The 15933-nt window shown below is 42.2% G+C and overlaps 1 protein-coding gene across 1 annotated transcript; it reads left to right on the forward strand.

Annotated features, from left to right (window-relative positions):
* Nucleotides 1-6696: 6696 nt before the first annotated feature.
* On the forward strand, nt 6697-14967 carry LOC139386364 (delta-like protein C). The gene is made up of 9 exons (XM_071131907.1): nt 6697-7001; nt 7098-7337; nt 7907-7967; nt 8204-8461; nt 8966-9327; nt 9434-9653; nt 13437-14145; nt 14440-14557; nt 14675-14967. Exons 1-9 carry the CDS (start codon nt 6951-6953, stop codon nt 14678-14680), a joined length of 2025 nt encoding a protein of 674 aa, XP_070988008.1. The 5' UTR covers nt 6697-6950; the 3' UTR covers nt 14681-14967.
* Nucleotides 14968-15933: the final 966 nt, after the last annotated feature.

Here is a 15933-nt window from a genome sequence, read left to right on the forward strand (position 1 = left end):
ATAGGCAATGGGCTGGAGGTAGTCAATGGCCATGTGCCAGAGCATCTCAAGTAGGACTTTAGTAAATGACAAAAAACATTAATTAAGTATTGTGACGATTAACACCTGACAAACACTGAGCCTCTTCAGTATTTGGCACTAGGGAATTTGTAGTTTAAGGCAGCTGATCTCCAGCACAAATATTAGCAATACCTGATTAGGGTCGATCAATGGCGTCATCCTCTTAGGGATATTTGTTAGGTTTTAAGGTGTTTAAAATATTATTTGTTTTAGGGATTGGACATAATTTGTGAAGTCACTAACCCTGAAATCCCTGTTTTGATTTTGCACAAGCTAGGAGAAAATAGGTTCATTTAACCAAGTGTATTGTATTATCAATGCATCTTTGCAGCCTATTGTAAAATAGCATTGCGCATGGAGTGGGCCATTAATTGAAAATTCATCGAGAGAGGAAATCGCCCAGCAGTCGCAATGATTCGTTTGCATAGACTTTCTTTACAGAAACGCGTGACTTTGTAACGCCAATTGGAATACAACTAGATAATGCAACCGTTTGAGAGTAAGGTGTGAAGGGAGCATGTGATGGCTCAATTCACAAATACATGCAAGTTGTGGGGTGTCGAGGCTTTTTGGTTTACCACCATGCACTACCTAGACAGATGCACACGTGCCAAAATACAAATGGCCACAGGCTTTCTTGGGAAAATGAGTGTGGGAGTTAATCTTTCTTTTAATACCATGGTTATTTAGTTAAATAATTCGTTAAAATATATCATCTGCATATCTTAATAATTAGTGCAATTATCAGCAGTAGGCCTAATGGGTTGGAAGAAAACTAAATTCGATTGTCATATTTTAAATTTAATTTCCTATTGGTTATAGTTAAAGTAGTACTACCGCTCAAGTGACTATAGTGACATACGTTTCTGTTTACAAAGCATGTGACAAATACACCTTTTATTTGAAGTGACGACAATGCACTGGTCCAGGTAATTTACATAGATCTGGACAAAAGTTACTTTTTTTCTGTCTGCTTTAATGAGGTAATTTCCATTACCAGCATAGTTTGAGTAGGTTAGGACAAGTTGGGTCAGAAATGAGAAGGCCTACCCATGTGGCCTGCAAAGGGCAATGTGCCATTTCATTTGAACCAAGCAAAATCTGCTCGTGGATAGGTGCGACCTAACTCAACCGACAGTGTCACCTTAAACTGCTATAAGTGAACATGCACGCGACAGAAAGCCTGGGAATCGGACTGTCTCAGGCTCATGGTGTTGCACTTGACACCTCTACAGAATGTGCAAATTCACATTTATAGGCGCCCTATGCCTTCTGCCACCGATTAACACCACTCCAAATGTTCTCGCAGTGCGTCTTTCCGCTCCTGGTTGTTCCCCTCTTTTTCTCCTCCCAGTTTAAACACAACTGGTGAGACACACGCCACACCACGGCAAAAGTGACGATTCCTACACCATTTGGACATTTGGGCACGTGTGGAGATTTGAGTGGCAAGTGCTAGAACATTTGCCCAAAGCTGTTCCATAAGGGTTGAAGAAATGGCACAACCTTTTTAGATGCAAATCGACCAAATACTTTTCACTTTTTTTTTTAAATATCAAAATTCTGACGAGCTATTTCCATGGACATTACGCATGCTAAATACTTGTTAAACGCCTGCTGTGTCATGTCCTGTCGAATATCTGCCTCTGCAAACACAGGCATATTACAATTATGCACGTATTCGATCGTGTCATCCATTCATCATCCATCGTGTCATTCATCGACTTGTTTTAGCATTCTATTCCCTTAGGCCTAACAATTGTCTCTGATATTTGCACACTACTAGTGATATGATATTGCATTTGCACACTACTAGTGCTTGACTTGGGATGGAAGAAGTGCAAGATCTATCATTTTCTAAGTCGGTCCATTTGTTCACCGAAATTCACAAATGACGTTATGCTATAGGGACCTCCTGATTATTCTTTGTTGACGATTTATACACATTTTCCGGGACTTCTCCGTGACCTTTAGCCAAATTTCCATGACACTGGAAAGCACCACAGACATGTACTGAATAAAGTTTTATTTGACTTTGAAGTGTCATTTCGATAATGGCTGATTATGTAGGTTTTTAATTGATTGATCATATTTTTAAATATGACCAATCAATTATGAATTACATTAACAATTATGAAACTTATTTCCATGACTTTTCATGACCTTGCAAACCCTCATTTGAGGGCAGGTAGCCTGTCGTTCTGCCCCTGAACAAGGCACTGTTCCTATGCCGTCATTGTAAAAACTGACTTGCCTAGTTAAATAAAGAAAAAATTAAAGATAAAATTTGACAACTTGGAACAGCGCATCATGCCGTTCAGACTGGCACATTTTCAATTTGCACTATCTCGAACAGCCTATAGTTAGTTAAATAAATAAACTTCAACAAAGCTGAATCAGGAAATTAATGTCCACCCTGCATTGCTATTCAATGAAAATCCCGCCTTCATTCCGCTTTGATCAACCTTTTTTGTCTCTGTGTGTGACTCTAGGTCAGCGATAGGCTACTTTGCTTTTATAGAAGAGCCAGTACTCAACCCCTAAAATTGGAAATGCCGGACAGCTCCGGCCCAAGTCAAGCACTGCATAAGACCATGCTTCCGCGCCGCATGCTCTGCAACAAAATCAATGAGAAGTATTTTTCGTAATTTTTCCGACTTTAGTGTTACGTATTTTTCGTTTACGCATTTGGCTATAGGTCCCATGAGAGCGTAAATACGCAAAACAAAATGTTCTTATGATGTTACATTTTGTCATTGTTTCAGGCAATTATCTGCTTTCACTGACTTCAATGTGGTATTGGATAGAAGGCTTAGTGCCATGGACCTAATAAAAAGGTCATTGTTGCCATTCATATCCTATCAAAAGCGTCATACCACAACATGCTGTCGTATTAAAACCTCACAACTTGCATTGTTGTTTTGGTTAAATCAATCTCGTACAAGGATGCGTTCCGTCCGGTTGTGGATACGCATGATGGTAACTTTTATTGGTTACAGAGAGCACTTCATATTTATTTATCCTGTCTTTTGTCCCGAGTTGGAACTCAATCCGCGAAAGCACCCGGTCCGGATAACTATCCAACAAAATAATGATAGAGGTTCATCTGTACCCTGTTTTCTTCAGCGGAAGCGTGCCAGGGGTAGTCAGGACCAGCGGAGGCACGCGCTGCCCTCATTAGAATTACAATAGATGAGCGCAAAGGATGAGCAACAGTTTGCAAATGTGCCCATTGCCCCTGTAGTCTACTGACACACGCGCCCCATTAAAACATTAGATTGTAGGCTACAGATAATGTCGCTGTTGTATGGAATTTATCGGTTCTTGTTCTTCCTTTTACGTTTTTAAATACGCATTTAAATTCTCATTGTAATACTGCATGAATAAGGAAATGTTCTACGCTAATGTTATTAAACTACACTCCCCTCGTCTGATTTATTTAGTTAGTTATTCCATTGCAATAGCCTGCATTCAGAGGTTTGGATAGAACGACCGAGTGGGGAACTGTTCATGTTATCACAGAGAGCATATGGCGGACACACTCCACTTAACTGGAAGCCACTCGAGGGCCACCCGCATCATTACGGATATGCGTAAACGGATAGGGGCGGCAGGAAGCCTAGTGGTTAGAGCGTTGGACTCGTAACTGAAAGGTTGCAGGATCGAATCCCCGAGGTGGCAAGGTACAAATCTGTCGTTCTGCCCCTGAACAAGGCAGTTAACCCACTAGGCCGTCATTGAAAATAAGAATTTGTTCTTTAACTGACTTTCATAGGTAAATAAAGGTTTGAAAAATATGTCTAGCAAAAACGGTATAACACAGATTCTATAGGCCTACCTGCTATGTGGAGTTGAAATCAAATCACATTTTATTGGTTGCATACACATACAGTGCAGTAGGAAAGTACAGACCCTTTTACGTTTTCCACATTTGAAGTTACAGCCTTATTCTAAAATTGATTGAGTACATTTTATCCTTCATCAATCTACACATAATAACAAAGCAAAAACAGGTTTTTAGAAAATGTGGCACAAATTAACAGATCTTATTTTCAGACCCTTTGCTATGAGAATTGAAATTGAGCTTGGGTGCATCCTGTTTCCATTGATCATCCTTGAGATGTTTCTACAACTCGATTGGAGTCCACCTGTGGTACATTCAATTGATTGGAAATGATTTGGAAAGGCACACACCTGTCTATATGAGGTCCCACAGTTGACAATGCATGTCAGAACAAAAACCAAGCCAAGAGGTTGAAGGCATTCCCCATAGAGCTCTGAGACAGGATTGTGTCGAGTCACAGATCTGGGGAAGGGTACCAAAACATTTCTGCAGCATTGAAGGTCGCCGAGAAAACAGTGGCCTTCATCATTCTTTAAATGGAAGAAGTTTAGAACCACCAAGACTCTTAATAGAGCTGGCCCCCTAGCCAAAACGGATCAATCAGGGGAGAAGAGCCTTGGTCAGGGAGGTGACCAAGAATTTGATGGTCACTCTAACAGAGCTCCAGAGTTCCTCTGTGGAGATGGGAGAACCTTCCAGAAGGACAACAATCTCTGCAACACTCCACCAATTAGGCCTTTTATGGTAGAGTGGCCAGAAGGAAGCCACTCCTCAGTAAAAAGGCACATGACAGCCCACTTGGAGTTTGCCAAAAGGCACCTAAAGACTCTCTCAGAGCATGAGAAACAAGATTCTCTGGTTTGATGAAACCAAGACTGGACTATTTGGCCTGAATGCCAAGCATCACATCTGGAGGAAATCTGGCACCATCCCTTTTTCAGCGGCAGGGATTGGGAGACTAGCCAGATTCGAGGCAAAGAAGAACAGAGCAAAGTACAGAGATCCTTGATGAAAACCTGCTCCAGAGTACTCAGGACCTCAGACTGGGGCGAAGGTTCACCTTCCAACAGGACAACTACCCTAAGCACACAGTCAAGACAATGCAGGGGTGACTTTGGGACAAGCCTCTGAATGTCCTTGAGTGGCCCAGCCAGAGTCCGGACTTGTACCTTATCAAACATCTCTGGAGAAACCTGAAAATGGCTGTGTAGCGACGCTCCCCATCCAACCTGACAGAACTTGAGAGGATCTGCAGATAAGAATGGGAGTAACGTCTACTATAGGCTATTGTGTGTAGATTTGAGGGAGCAATTTAAAAATCTATTTTAGAATATGGCTGTAACGTAACAAAATGTGGAAAAGTCAAGGGGTCTGAATACTTCCCGACTGCACTGTATGTGTGGGGTGGCTGTATAGACCATAGGGACAGTATATGGGTAGAATATGTAGTATATCTGAAGGAATAGCATAAGCACAGCAATAATTCAATATGATAGGCCTTGACTAGAATATAGTATATACATATGAACTGTTTTACAGTGTGTAAACATTATTTAAAGGGACCAGTGTTCCATGACTATGTACATAGGGCAGCAGCCTCTAAGGTGCAAGGTCGAGTAACCGGGGATAGCCATCTAGTGACAATGACTACATTTCAGGACTGGGCAGGGGCCAGATAGTGTTGACTATTTAACCGTCTGATGGCCTTGAGATAGAAGCTGTTTTTCAGTCCTTCAGTCCCAGCTTTGATGCACCTGTACTGGCCTAATGAGGGACAGGGTTCATTCATATTGGCTGATAGCATGCGCATCTCCTGCCTGCATGCACGCGCGTAGGCCTAATTGTATCTGTCTTTATAGGCCAACCTTTTAATTCAACAAAAGTGGAATGGATTGGTTCATCTGTCATGATTGTAGGCTGCTTACTCTGCCTGGAACCGAGCAGCATGATATATGGCTGATTTGCATGGGTCCTTTCATTAGCTGTGCTGTTGTGTAGGATAGGCTACCTCATATGTCCAGTCAAAAACATTGCTATTAGACAGTGAAAGTGCCTACCTATGGAAATTATTAACTTTGCCCTTCTGACATTGGGTGCTTATTACCTGATTATTACGCAGCGAAGACTAAGTGTAGCCAGCCTATGGAAGGAGAAGGTGGGTTGCATAGCCAGGTGCCGTTGATTATAATACAGCTGTAGTCATGACCACCACCCCCCACCCCACCCCACCCTCCTCCAGTACTACACCTCCGAATCTTTAGATGGCACAATAAAATATCTCCCTCAAGTTTGCTGGCATGAGGACACGCGTCAAAACAATTACAATTCTGGGGCCAATCAAATTTTGACCCTATCATGCTTACACAGCAAACCTACATTTCCCCATCGGTAAAGTGTATTCAACATTGCATGTATCCAGTACTTTCAACTTACTACATATTGAAATCAATGTCTGATCAAACTATGTCTGAAAAAAAAAACAATCACACGAGTTTAGGTTCACTCTCTTCGCAATCAATGTGCGCAGTTCTTTCAACGTGTATAGGCCTATAGCCTATTTCTTCACATTTTCATTCATCTTTGTGGCTGAAGCAACCATAGAGTCTTAAATTTAAATGGGTTTGTATTTCGTTATTACCCTATCCAATTTGGTGACAAAGCACATCGTAAACAGTCCCCAAATTGCAGCCAAGTCTGCACAGCCTTTGACACACTCCCCCTCCAGTGCGCCCGCACCCTCCCCACTCTGATACTGGAAGGCGGTATAAAATCCCTGGCGCACGCTCCACTACACGTTATTAAAGGTAGAAAGAAGTCAAGAGTGCAACTGCTCCGCGGAGCAAAAGGATTTTATTTTCGTTGTGAGCTCAATTTCTATTAAGTATTGTCTGAAGACCCCCCAAAAAATCTCGCAAGAAGTGCGCTCTATTTCGCACGTGATTTTTTTTTTTCTTCTCTTGTTTTGGGATACAGGACAGTTTTCCTCTATTGGATATCTGGCGCTGTCCGCTATACTTTCATAGCAGAAGAAGAAACAATTCCCGCAATGGCTCATTTGTTATTCGCGTGTTTTTTGGCGTTGCTATCAACGAAACTGGTGAGTACACATGCAATATTCATAGTTATGTTACGTGTTGGTAACCTGTGCAATTGCGCTTTTTACCCACTAATATGTACTTAATCATACTTGTAGGTCGAGTCGTCTGGTGTGTTTGAGTTGAAAGTACACTCCTTCAGTAGTACCCGAAGTGTCTGCAAACGGTCTAGGGACTGCCAGATATTCTTCCGAGTCTGTCTTAAACATTCTCAAGATGTCATCTCATCTGAGCCCCCCTGCACATATGGCATGGGACTGACCGAAATCTTCAGTGCTGACCAGAGCTCCATCTCCAGTAGCGAACCCATCAGAGTGCCTTTCCATTTTAAGTGGCCGGTGAGTAGCCTACTGTCAACGTACTCAATATACCATAGAGCTGATGGGAAATTCAAGGTCCAATGCAGCCGGTTTTCTCACTATCAAATCATTTCCTGGTAACAATGAAGTACCTTACTGTGATTGTTTTCAAATAAATTATCAAAAAGAAATGAAACTAGCTTCTTAGTATAAAGAGCAATTTCGCAAGTGAGAATTGTGCTAGGACTGACTGGGAGTAGGGAACACTCTTATTTGTCTATTAACTAATTTACCACCTGGTGATGTCACCAGGCAGGCCAAAACTCCATCTCACCAAAACAGGCTGATATTTCAGGCAGTCTTTACCTCTTACATTAAAAGGGCATTATCATAATTTTCAGAGTTTCACTGTAATATTCCAACATGGTATGGAAATATATTTAAAACACAGGAAATCACTGCACTGGGCCTTTAATGGTTAATGCCAGGTGGTACATTTCATAGATTGGGTAATGTCATGAAGCTTTTCATGAAGAGTTTTCACTTTATATAATCTCGCCTCTTACAGCTTTTTGACAAAGTATATATTTTTCCTGTGTGGATTGAAGGGTACATTCTCGCTTATTGTTGAAGCCTGGAACGCAGAGTCCGCCGACGGACAGTCCACAGGTAGGTAGCCTTCAGTGCCCACTCCCTCTAAGCCGTGGAAAGTGACTTTAATATTCCTCTAATAGTGATTCCCAGCACAAGCGTTTTGAGTTATAAAACACGTTTTACACATTTATAAAAATGTGGTAACATTTAATTAGACATATAGATATTTTAAAGCTATTACCTCAAGATTGGATTTTAGGAATGCATTTTATTTTTAATCTGCTTAGTGTCGCTCTCTCTCTCTTTAATAGAAAACCAGAACAACTTGATCAGCCGCTTGGCCACCCGTAGAAGACTAGACATTGGCGAGGATTGGTCACAGGATGTTCATTTTGAAGAGCAAAGTGAACTTCGTTATTCTTACCACGTTGTCTGCGATGAACACTACCACGGTGAGAGCTGCTCAGACTACTGCCGTCCCCGTGACGACCCTTTCGGACACTACACTTGTGATGACGCGGGCGCCAGAATGTGCCTGTCGGGTTGGAAAGGAGAATATTGCTCAGAATGTAAGTGTACAGAACGTTTTTTAAATGAGGCCAATTCTTATTCTATTTTTTTTACCGGCTGTTATTCAGATTTATATATACGGAGAGAGATCCGTAAAAGGCTTTTTTTTAAATCTCAGAAATGACTGTTTTGCGCCACTGATTTGTGCTGGATGTGCACAGCGCGTGTAATTTCGATTCTTGAAATAGTTAATTCTGACATTTCAACGACATCTTCTGGTGAAAATAAAGCTTCTGTCGATTCAAATATAGAGTTTGTCTGCATCTTTTGTTCGGGCCAACAATGGAGCTGAGTTTATGGTTTATAACAGGGACACGCGTCGGAACTTAATGTGCGCTCCCTTGCATGAAAAAAATATGGCATGTGTTCCTTTTGTGTGTCTGTCTACCAGCTGCGTAGTTTAGTACTTAACAAATACTTGATGTGTCTGAGCCCAGTGAAAGGGAATTGTTTTGTGATCCGAAAGGGGCACACTCATTCTAATTTTCTCTCCATCTCCAAAGCCATCTGCTCGTCTGGCTGCAATGAGAAGCATGGTTATTGTGAGGCCCCAGGCGAGTGCAAGTGCCGCCTCGGGTGGCAGGGACCCCTCTGTGACCAGTGTGTCCGCTATCCTGGCTGCTTGCATGGCACCTGTGGCCAGCCGTGGCAGTGCAACTGTAAAGAGGGCTGGGGAGGACTGTTCTGCAACCAGGACCTCAACTACTGCACCAACCACAAGCCCTGCACGAACAATGCTCCCTGCACCAACACAGGCCAGGGCAGCTACACCTGTACATGCAGGCCGGGCTTCAGTGGGAACAATTGTGAGATCGAAACCAACGAGTGTGACAGCAACCCCTGCAAGAACGGAGGCAGCTGCGATGTAAGTTCTGCCATAACTGCAGCATTCTATTTATCTCTCACGTTTAAAAGCTACTACTCAAAGTCTTTAATTGTCCTCTATGAAACGCTAACATATATATTTCCAGGATCTGGAGAATGACTACACCTGCACATGCCCCCAAGGCTTCTACGGGAAGAACTGTGAGATCAGTGCGATGACCTGTGCCGACGGGCCCTGCTTCAATGGTGGCACCTGCATGCAGCAGGTGACCACCGGTGGTTACTCCTGCCGCTGTCCTGCCGGCTACATGGGCTCCAACTGCGAGAAGAAGATTGACCGCTGCAGCAATGGCCCCTGTGCTAACGGTAAGAATTCCTCCAACAGCACAACCACTGACTGGGTGAGGGAAACCTACCAGGACTTCTGATTGTTATGATGGAGCACTGGCGACCCGTCATTCAGGGCAGGTGGTGCTCTTTTGAGCCCCACATTTTTAGCAAAAAAAAAATAGCTTTCCTGTTTTGCATGTTATTTTGGCATTAATACGTGTCACATACCAGTTTGCAAACAATGTAAGAAATATATATATATATATCATAGCATTAATAAAGCCGCATTTCAAACATGGTCTCTTTTTTTTGTTTTCCTGAGTAAGACCGCTACAAAATGCAGATGTTTCAGCCTGGCGCATTGCTTTCTGTGGTGGGGCAAGCCAGCCGAAAATACGGAGCGTTGCCCCTTGATTGGCTCAGTTTTCTGTCACACATTGGGACACTACGTCACTGTCAACTCTTAGGGTTGAGCTAGAAAATTCAAGCCCCTTGGGTGCTGCTATAGAGTTATATTAGAAGTGCCCATCCAAGAAGGCTCAAGGTAATTTGCCAAATATAAAGTGACCTCAAATCACATATCTACAGTAGCTTTGATTGGACTGATCATGTCAACATCATACTTTCAAAATCTTAGCTAGCAGTCAGCATCATGAATCAAGTCGATAATCTACTGGCAAATCCTTTTTAATCCTTGTCATATGAAGATAAATCATTAAGAGAATTGACCATTGGACATAAATATTACACAAATTGGAAATCGCACATTCAACCATGAGTGTTTTGGAAGGAATCAGTGGCTAACTGCAAGCATTTCAAAGCAATCACTAGCCTGCTATTTAGTGGAGTGGCTGTGTGGTCCCAAGTCTAAGATTAAGGGTCTCTTTTCTTTTTTTATAAACATTCAACATTGGCGATGCTGTCAATGAAGCATGATTTCTGCCGCGCTCAAAACAACTTAACTCGGAACGTCAAAATCTGACTTTAGTGAGTTCAAGACAACTGGAAACTCGGGGGGAAGAGACAAGCTACGACTGGGGAAAATAGGTTTTGAACTTTCATCCAACTCGGAATTGTACATTTGGACCTCTGGCCTCTTTCTAGAGCTACGACCTGAAGATCACTGACCTCATCATGATTAAACTTTTTTATCCACGAGAACCCAGTTGTCTTGAAAGCACCATAAATTCAGAGAATGCCAGACTTTGACAAAGTTTGATGACTAAATTTGCCCACGATGGACTGCCGCGCCACCTTCCTGTTCAAGAGAGCACAGCACAACAAGGTGAGTCAAATGTCTTGTATGCTGCTGCATTAATGAGGTAATATGCCAGCGATCTATACTGTTGCTAATAAGGTAATATTTAGTCTATGTTGTGTAGTAAAATGTTAGTATCCCATGTGCCTCACCCATATCATTTGGTCTATATTCAGCTTAATTTCACCTACTGTTCTGACTTGGTGGTGCACATGTAGCCTGTAACCTGTTTTTGAGAAATGTAATCATCAAACATTGTAAGAGCTTTCATTCTCTGTTTATTTTGCCCCCTTTATTTATCCTACGATTCTGACTTGGTGTACAGGGAAAGAACACTGTAAGAAATGCCCATGTTCTGAATTCTGTCGTGGTACATTTCAAAAGTACTGAACAAATAGTCATATTGACTATGTCCATCCTTGCTGGCTCAATGTCTTAAATTAATCGATAAGATTGCCTCTAAATATCTCTTGGACCCCTTATGCCATAGTTTGTGGATCTCAGTTGTCAGTAGAAACCCCCATTTTGTTTAAGCAAGTCAGACATGTCAGCTACGTTTTTTTTAAAGACAGTAAATTAGGCTGAATTAATTGTTTTGCTGCCAGACAAGGCTCCACTGATAGCCAGATGTAGCAGAGGTAAGGTGTTGGGACAGATTTATGTAGGCCCTAACAGTTTGTGGAAACTGTTTGTCACTGTTCTAATGCAATTAATGTATTGTTTAGTGTTGTTGGCTTTGCTGGCATGCGTCCCACAATGTAAAAATGATTTTTTTCTTTTGCCCCACCAAGATTTACATGCTAAAATCGCCACTGTGATGGAGCCGCTCAAACTCTTATCTGTCCGTCTGACAACAAAACTCAACCGACCGTGTTGCAGACACATTCTTTGGCAGTTAACCTTTACAAAAACCAATGATGTTTTCCTCTTTGCCCATAAACTCAGTTTTGTTTCGACATGCATCCAGTCCGCGCCGAAAATATAAAAAATGCCAGACAGGCACGATACAAAAGACGATTGGTTCAGATGGATATAAGGGTTGAGATAAAGCTGTCATTATGAGGTGGTAAAAAAACTATTCTTAGAATGTTGTGGGCTATTTTGTCCCCCCTGGGTCCTCATTAGCTACACTGGAGCTGTACTTAATGTGCGAATGAGCACAAGCTTATCTGTAATCGGCTAAATTCCTGTTGGTATTGGAAACAAATATTCACAGTTCTATTCCAAGGCGGCAGGGTAGCCTAGTGGTTAGAGCGTTGGACTAGTAACCAGAAGGTTTCAAGTTCAAACCCCCGAGCTGACCCCCCTTCTGCCCCTGAACAGGCAGTTAACCCACTGTTCCTAGACCGTCATTGAAAATAAGAATTTGTTCTTAACTGACTTGCCTAGTTAAATAAAGGTTAAAAAAAATCTTGAATAATAGTGAAGACATCAAAACTATGAAATGACACATGGAATTAGTCACCAAAAAAAAGTGTTAAGCAAATCAAAATATATTTGAGATTCTTCAAGTTACCCTTTGCCTCGATGACAGCTTTGCCTCGATGACAGCTCGATGACAGCTTTGCGCACTCTTGGCATTCTCTCAACCAGCTTCACCTGGAATGCTTTTCCAACAGTCTTGAAGGAGTTCCCACATATGCTGAGCACTTGTTGGCTGCTTTTCCTTCACTCTGCGCTCCAACTCATACCAAACCATCTCAATTGGGTTGAGGTCAGGGATTGTGGAGGCTAGGTAATCTGTTGCAGCACGCCATCACTCTCCTTCTTGGTCAAATAGCCCTTACACAGCCTGGAGGAGTGTTGGATCATTGTCCTGTTGAAAACAAATGATAGTCCCACTAAGCGCAAACCAGATGGGATGGCGTATCACTGCAGAATGCTGTGGTAGCCATGCTGGTTAAGTGTGCCTTGAATTCTAAATAAATCAGTGTCACCAGCGAAGCACCATCACACCTCCTCCTCCATGATGGCTGAAATGTTCCAGATTGACTGACCTTAATGTCTAAAAGTAATGATGGACTGTTTTGTGTTTTCTTATTTGAGCTGTTCTTGCCATAATATGGACTTGTATGGACTCTTTAACCAAATAGGGATATCTTCTGTATACCACCCATACCTTGTCTCAACACAAGTGATTGGCTCAAATGCATTAAGAAGGAAATCAATTCCACAAAAGAAGGCACACCTGTTAATTGAAATGCGTTCCTGGTGACTACCTCATGAAGCTGGTAGAGAGAATGCCAAGAGTGTGCAAAGCTGTCATCAAGGCAAAGGGTGGCTACTTTCAAGAATCTAAAATATATTTTGATTTGTTTAACACTTTTTTGGTTACTACTTGATTCCGTGTGTTATTTCATAGTTTTGATGTCTTCACTATTATTCTACAATGTAGAAAATAGTAATTATAAAGAATAAGTAAGTGCGTCCACACTTTTGACTGTTACTGTATGTTTGCCTTCCACAAGAAGCTTTGACACTCATACCTGCACTTCAAGTTTTGATAAACATGTTGTGTGCAGTGATTTGAACCCCCCCTTGTCTGTCCATCTTTCTAACAGGTGGCCAGTGCCTGGATCTGGGCCACAGTCTGATGTGCCGTTGTCGTCCTGGCTTCACTGGGCCGCGCTGCAAGATCAACAACGATGACTGCGCCCATAACCCCTGCCGCAACGCCGGTACCTGCGTGGATGGCATCAATGACTTTACCTGCACCTGCACCCTGGGCTTCACCAGCAAGGACTGCAGCATCCGTGCCGATGCATGCTCCGTCTTCCCCTGCCAGAATGGAGGCACCTGCTACACCCACTTCTCCGGACCCGTGTGCCAGTGCCCGGCCGGCTTCATGGGATCCCGTTGCGAGTTCAGCCTCAAACCCACTGCCAAGCCCAAGGCAGACGGTTTGCCTGCAGCCTTGGTTGTCTCCTTCGCCCTGGGCCTGGTCACCCTCACCCTGGTGGTGTGTGCTGCCATCGTGGTCCTAAGCCAGATGAGGCATGGGAGGAAGGCCACGGCGTCTTCTGTTCGTAACGACCTGGAGACTTTCAACAACCAGCCCATAGGTGGTTCCAACCCCCCGTCCAGCCTCCGAGAGAAGGAAACCTTCCTCATCCCCGGCGGTCATTACAAGGTGTCTAATAAGGATAAAGCGCTGACCTCGGCCCCCGCAGACAAACATGGAGACAAGGCGGCTTACAAGCAGAAGATGGTTGACTACAACATGGCCAAGGGGAAGGAGGAAGAATGTCATGCGAAGAACAAATGTGACCGGTAGGTATGCCTCGCCAAACTCAAACGGTACTGTGCCAATGAAGCAGTGTGTGATCACCAGTGCCCTCGAGTTGGATGGAATGCTTGTATTTCCTAGTGCACCCTAGCAGGGCTTTCTACTAGCAGACATGTTACAACTTGATCTCTCACTATGTAGTGCTCAGGCTTTATCAGGTTTTCTTTAACCCACAACTTTCTATTGGAGATCACAGTTTCTGTTGTTGTTGTATGATTCCATTGCGCCTGTGGAACCAAACATGACCTATTTTCCCTCCCTATATCTCTTTTCAACAGGAAAAAATCAGAAGGCAGCATAATAGTTCCACCAATGAGCTTCCCTAAAGGCTTGTACCACCCAGTCTTCATCATCCAGACAGAACAGCAAACTGAACAGTGTGTCTTTGCTACTGAGGTAAGCAGCTCCACCCATTCAAACGGGTTATTGTTAAGAGTTTATGAAGGAAGTTATTGTCAAATAACTTTCAAGATTTGATTGGTAACTTTCTCCCTCATCATTTTCCCACCTTAGGTTTAACAACAGTATTCTGACACCAGGAGTACCTTGACCAACAAGGGCTTTGCCTGAACATGTTTACAGTCTTTCAAAGACCATTCAAAATAATTGAAGAGGATATATTAAATCAACATGTATTATTTAATATTTATTCATGCTGCTCATTAAAAATGAACTTTTTTCACAACATTGACAATGTTTGGATACAATACGTGAAAAGTGGGGGAGTAGAATGTATGTTCCGGCATCATTTGCACTATATTTTTTAAATATAATTTGCTTTCCATTAAAAATGAACAAAAATAAAACTTTCCTCGGAAGAGGGCCAAGGATTCACCAATTACAGAGAAGCAGGACTTTTTACTCTCTTGATGCCTTATCGAAAAGAAAACGACATCTCAAATCATCTAGAGGGACCTTTTTACAACCCATGAATAAGATGCCACTACAATCCACTTGAGAATCGGATGTAACAGCAAGGACATTTTCGTGGCCTCTTTTCAATTTTTTTTTTTTTTTTTTTACTGTCAAAGCGGGAAACAATGTTCTAGCTGTCAAAGAACTGAAGATGAAGGTTTACTGAAAGCTTAGATGGACAGTTGGCTATAGATATTGGAGTCTGGAGTGGCCGGATGTCATATCTTGGCCTTCTGGCCCCTAAACTGGACTCCCTTTACGTTTGGAAATGAATCACCAATGTGCCCCATCTTTCAGAGCATTACATATATACTTAGGGAAGTCAATCTTATCAAGTGCCTGATCTTTGAATTATGCTCTGACTTAAGGGATTTGGTACTGATCTTACACACTGACATTTCTTTTTGTGTTTGTTTGATACTCTCTTTTTTTTTTTTTTACAAGCACACTAGAAAGTCTGATATGAACCGGTTGACAGTTGTAGTGCATTGTACAGCTTTTACAAAAAAAAATTCTCAATGCCTTTCAATATACAACTTCCATCTTGTCAAACACCCAGTGCTTTATGACATTCCCTTGACTTGAATGAAGTGTGTTGTGCATAAAGACTGCTTCCCCCGATGACGAAATATCATATCGTTTTAACCGACAGTGCTGGATCTTGAGAACTTTTTTTTTTTTTTTGCAGAATGAAGGACTCCAAAGAGGGGTTGTTCTTTTTCGTTTGAAACCAAATAGATATGTATTTTTAATATTTGTATTATTGTCCTCTTTAATTTAACAATGCAATGTGTACATAACCATGAAATATTCTTTCTATTTAATTTGTTTGTACATCATTTGTATTTATGAAGAGA

This window comes from Oncorhynchus clarkii, chromosome 27, assembly GCF_045791955.1.
Source record: "Oncorhynchus clarkii lewisi isolate Uvic-CL-2024 chromosome 27, UVic_Ocla_1.0, whole genome shotgun sequence".
Classification (NCBI taxonomy): domain Eukaryota; kingdom Metazoa; phylum Chordata; class Actinopteri; order Salmoniformes; family Salmonidae; genus Oncorhynchus; species Oncorhynchus clarkii.

What these genes read in the sequence shown, in the direction of transcription:
- LOC139386364 (XM_071131907.1), top strand. Translation starts at nt 6,951, where the DNA reads ATGGCTCATTTGTTATTCGCGTGTTTTTTGGCGTTGCTATCAACGAAA. An exon ending in CTTTCCATTTTAAGTGGCCG is followed by an intron (nt 7,338 to 7,906) that starts GTGAGTAGCCTA and finishes TGTGGATTGAAG; the next exon opens with GGTACATTCTCGCTTATTGT. An exon ending in AGAACGGAGGCAGCTGCGAT is followed by an intron (nt 9,328 to 9,433) that starts GTAAGTTCTGCC and finishes ATATATTTCCAG; the next exon opens with GATCTGGAGAATGACTACAC.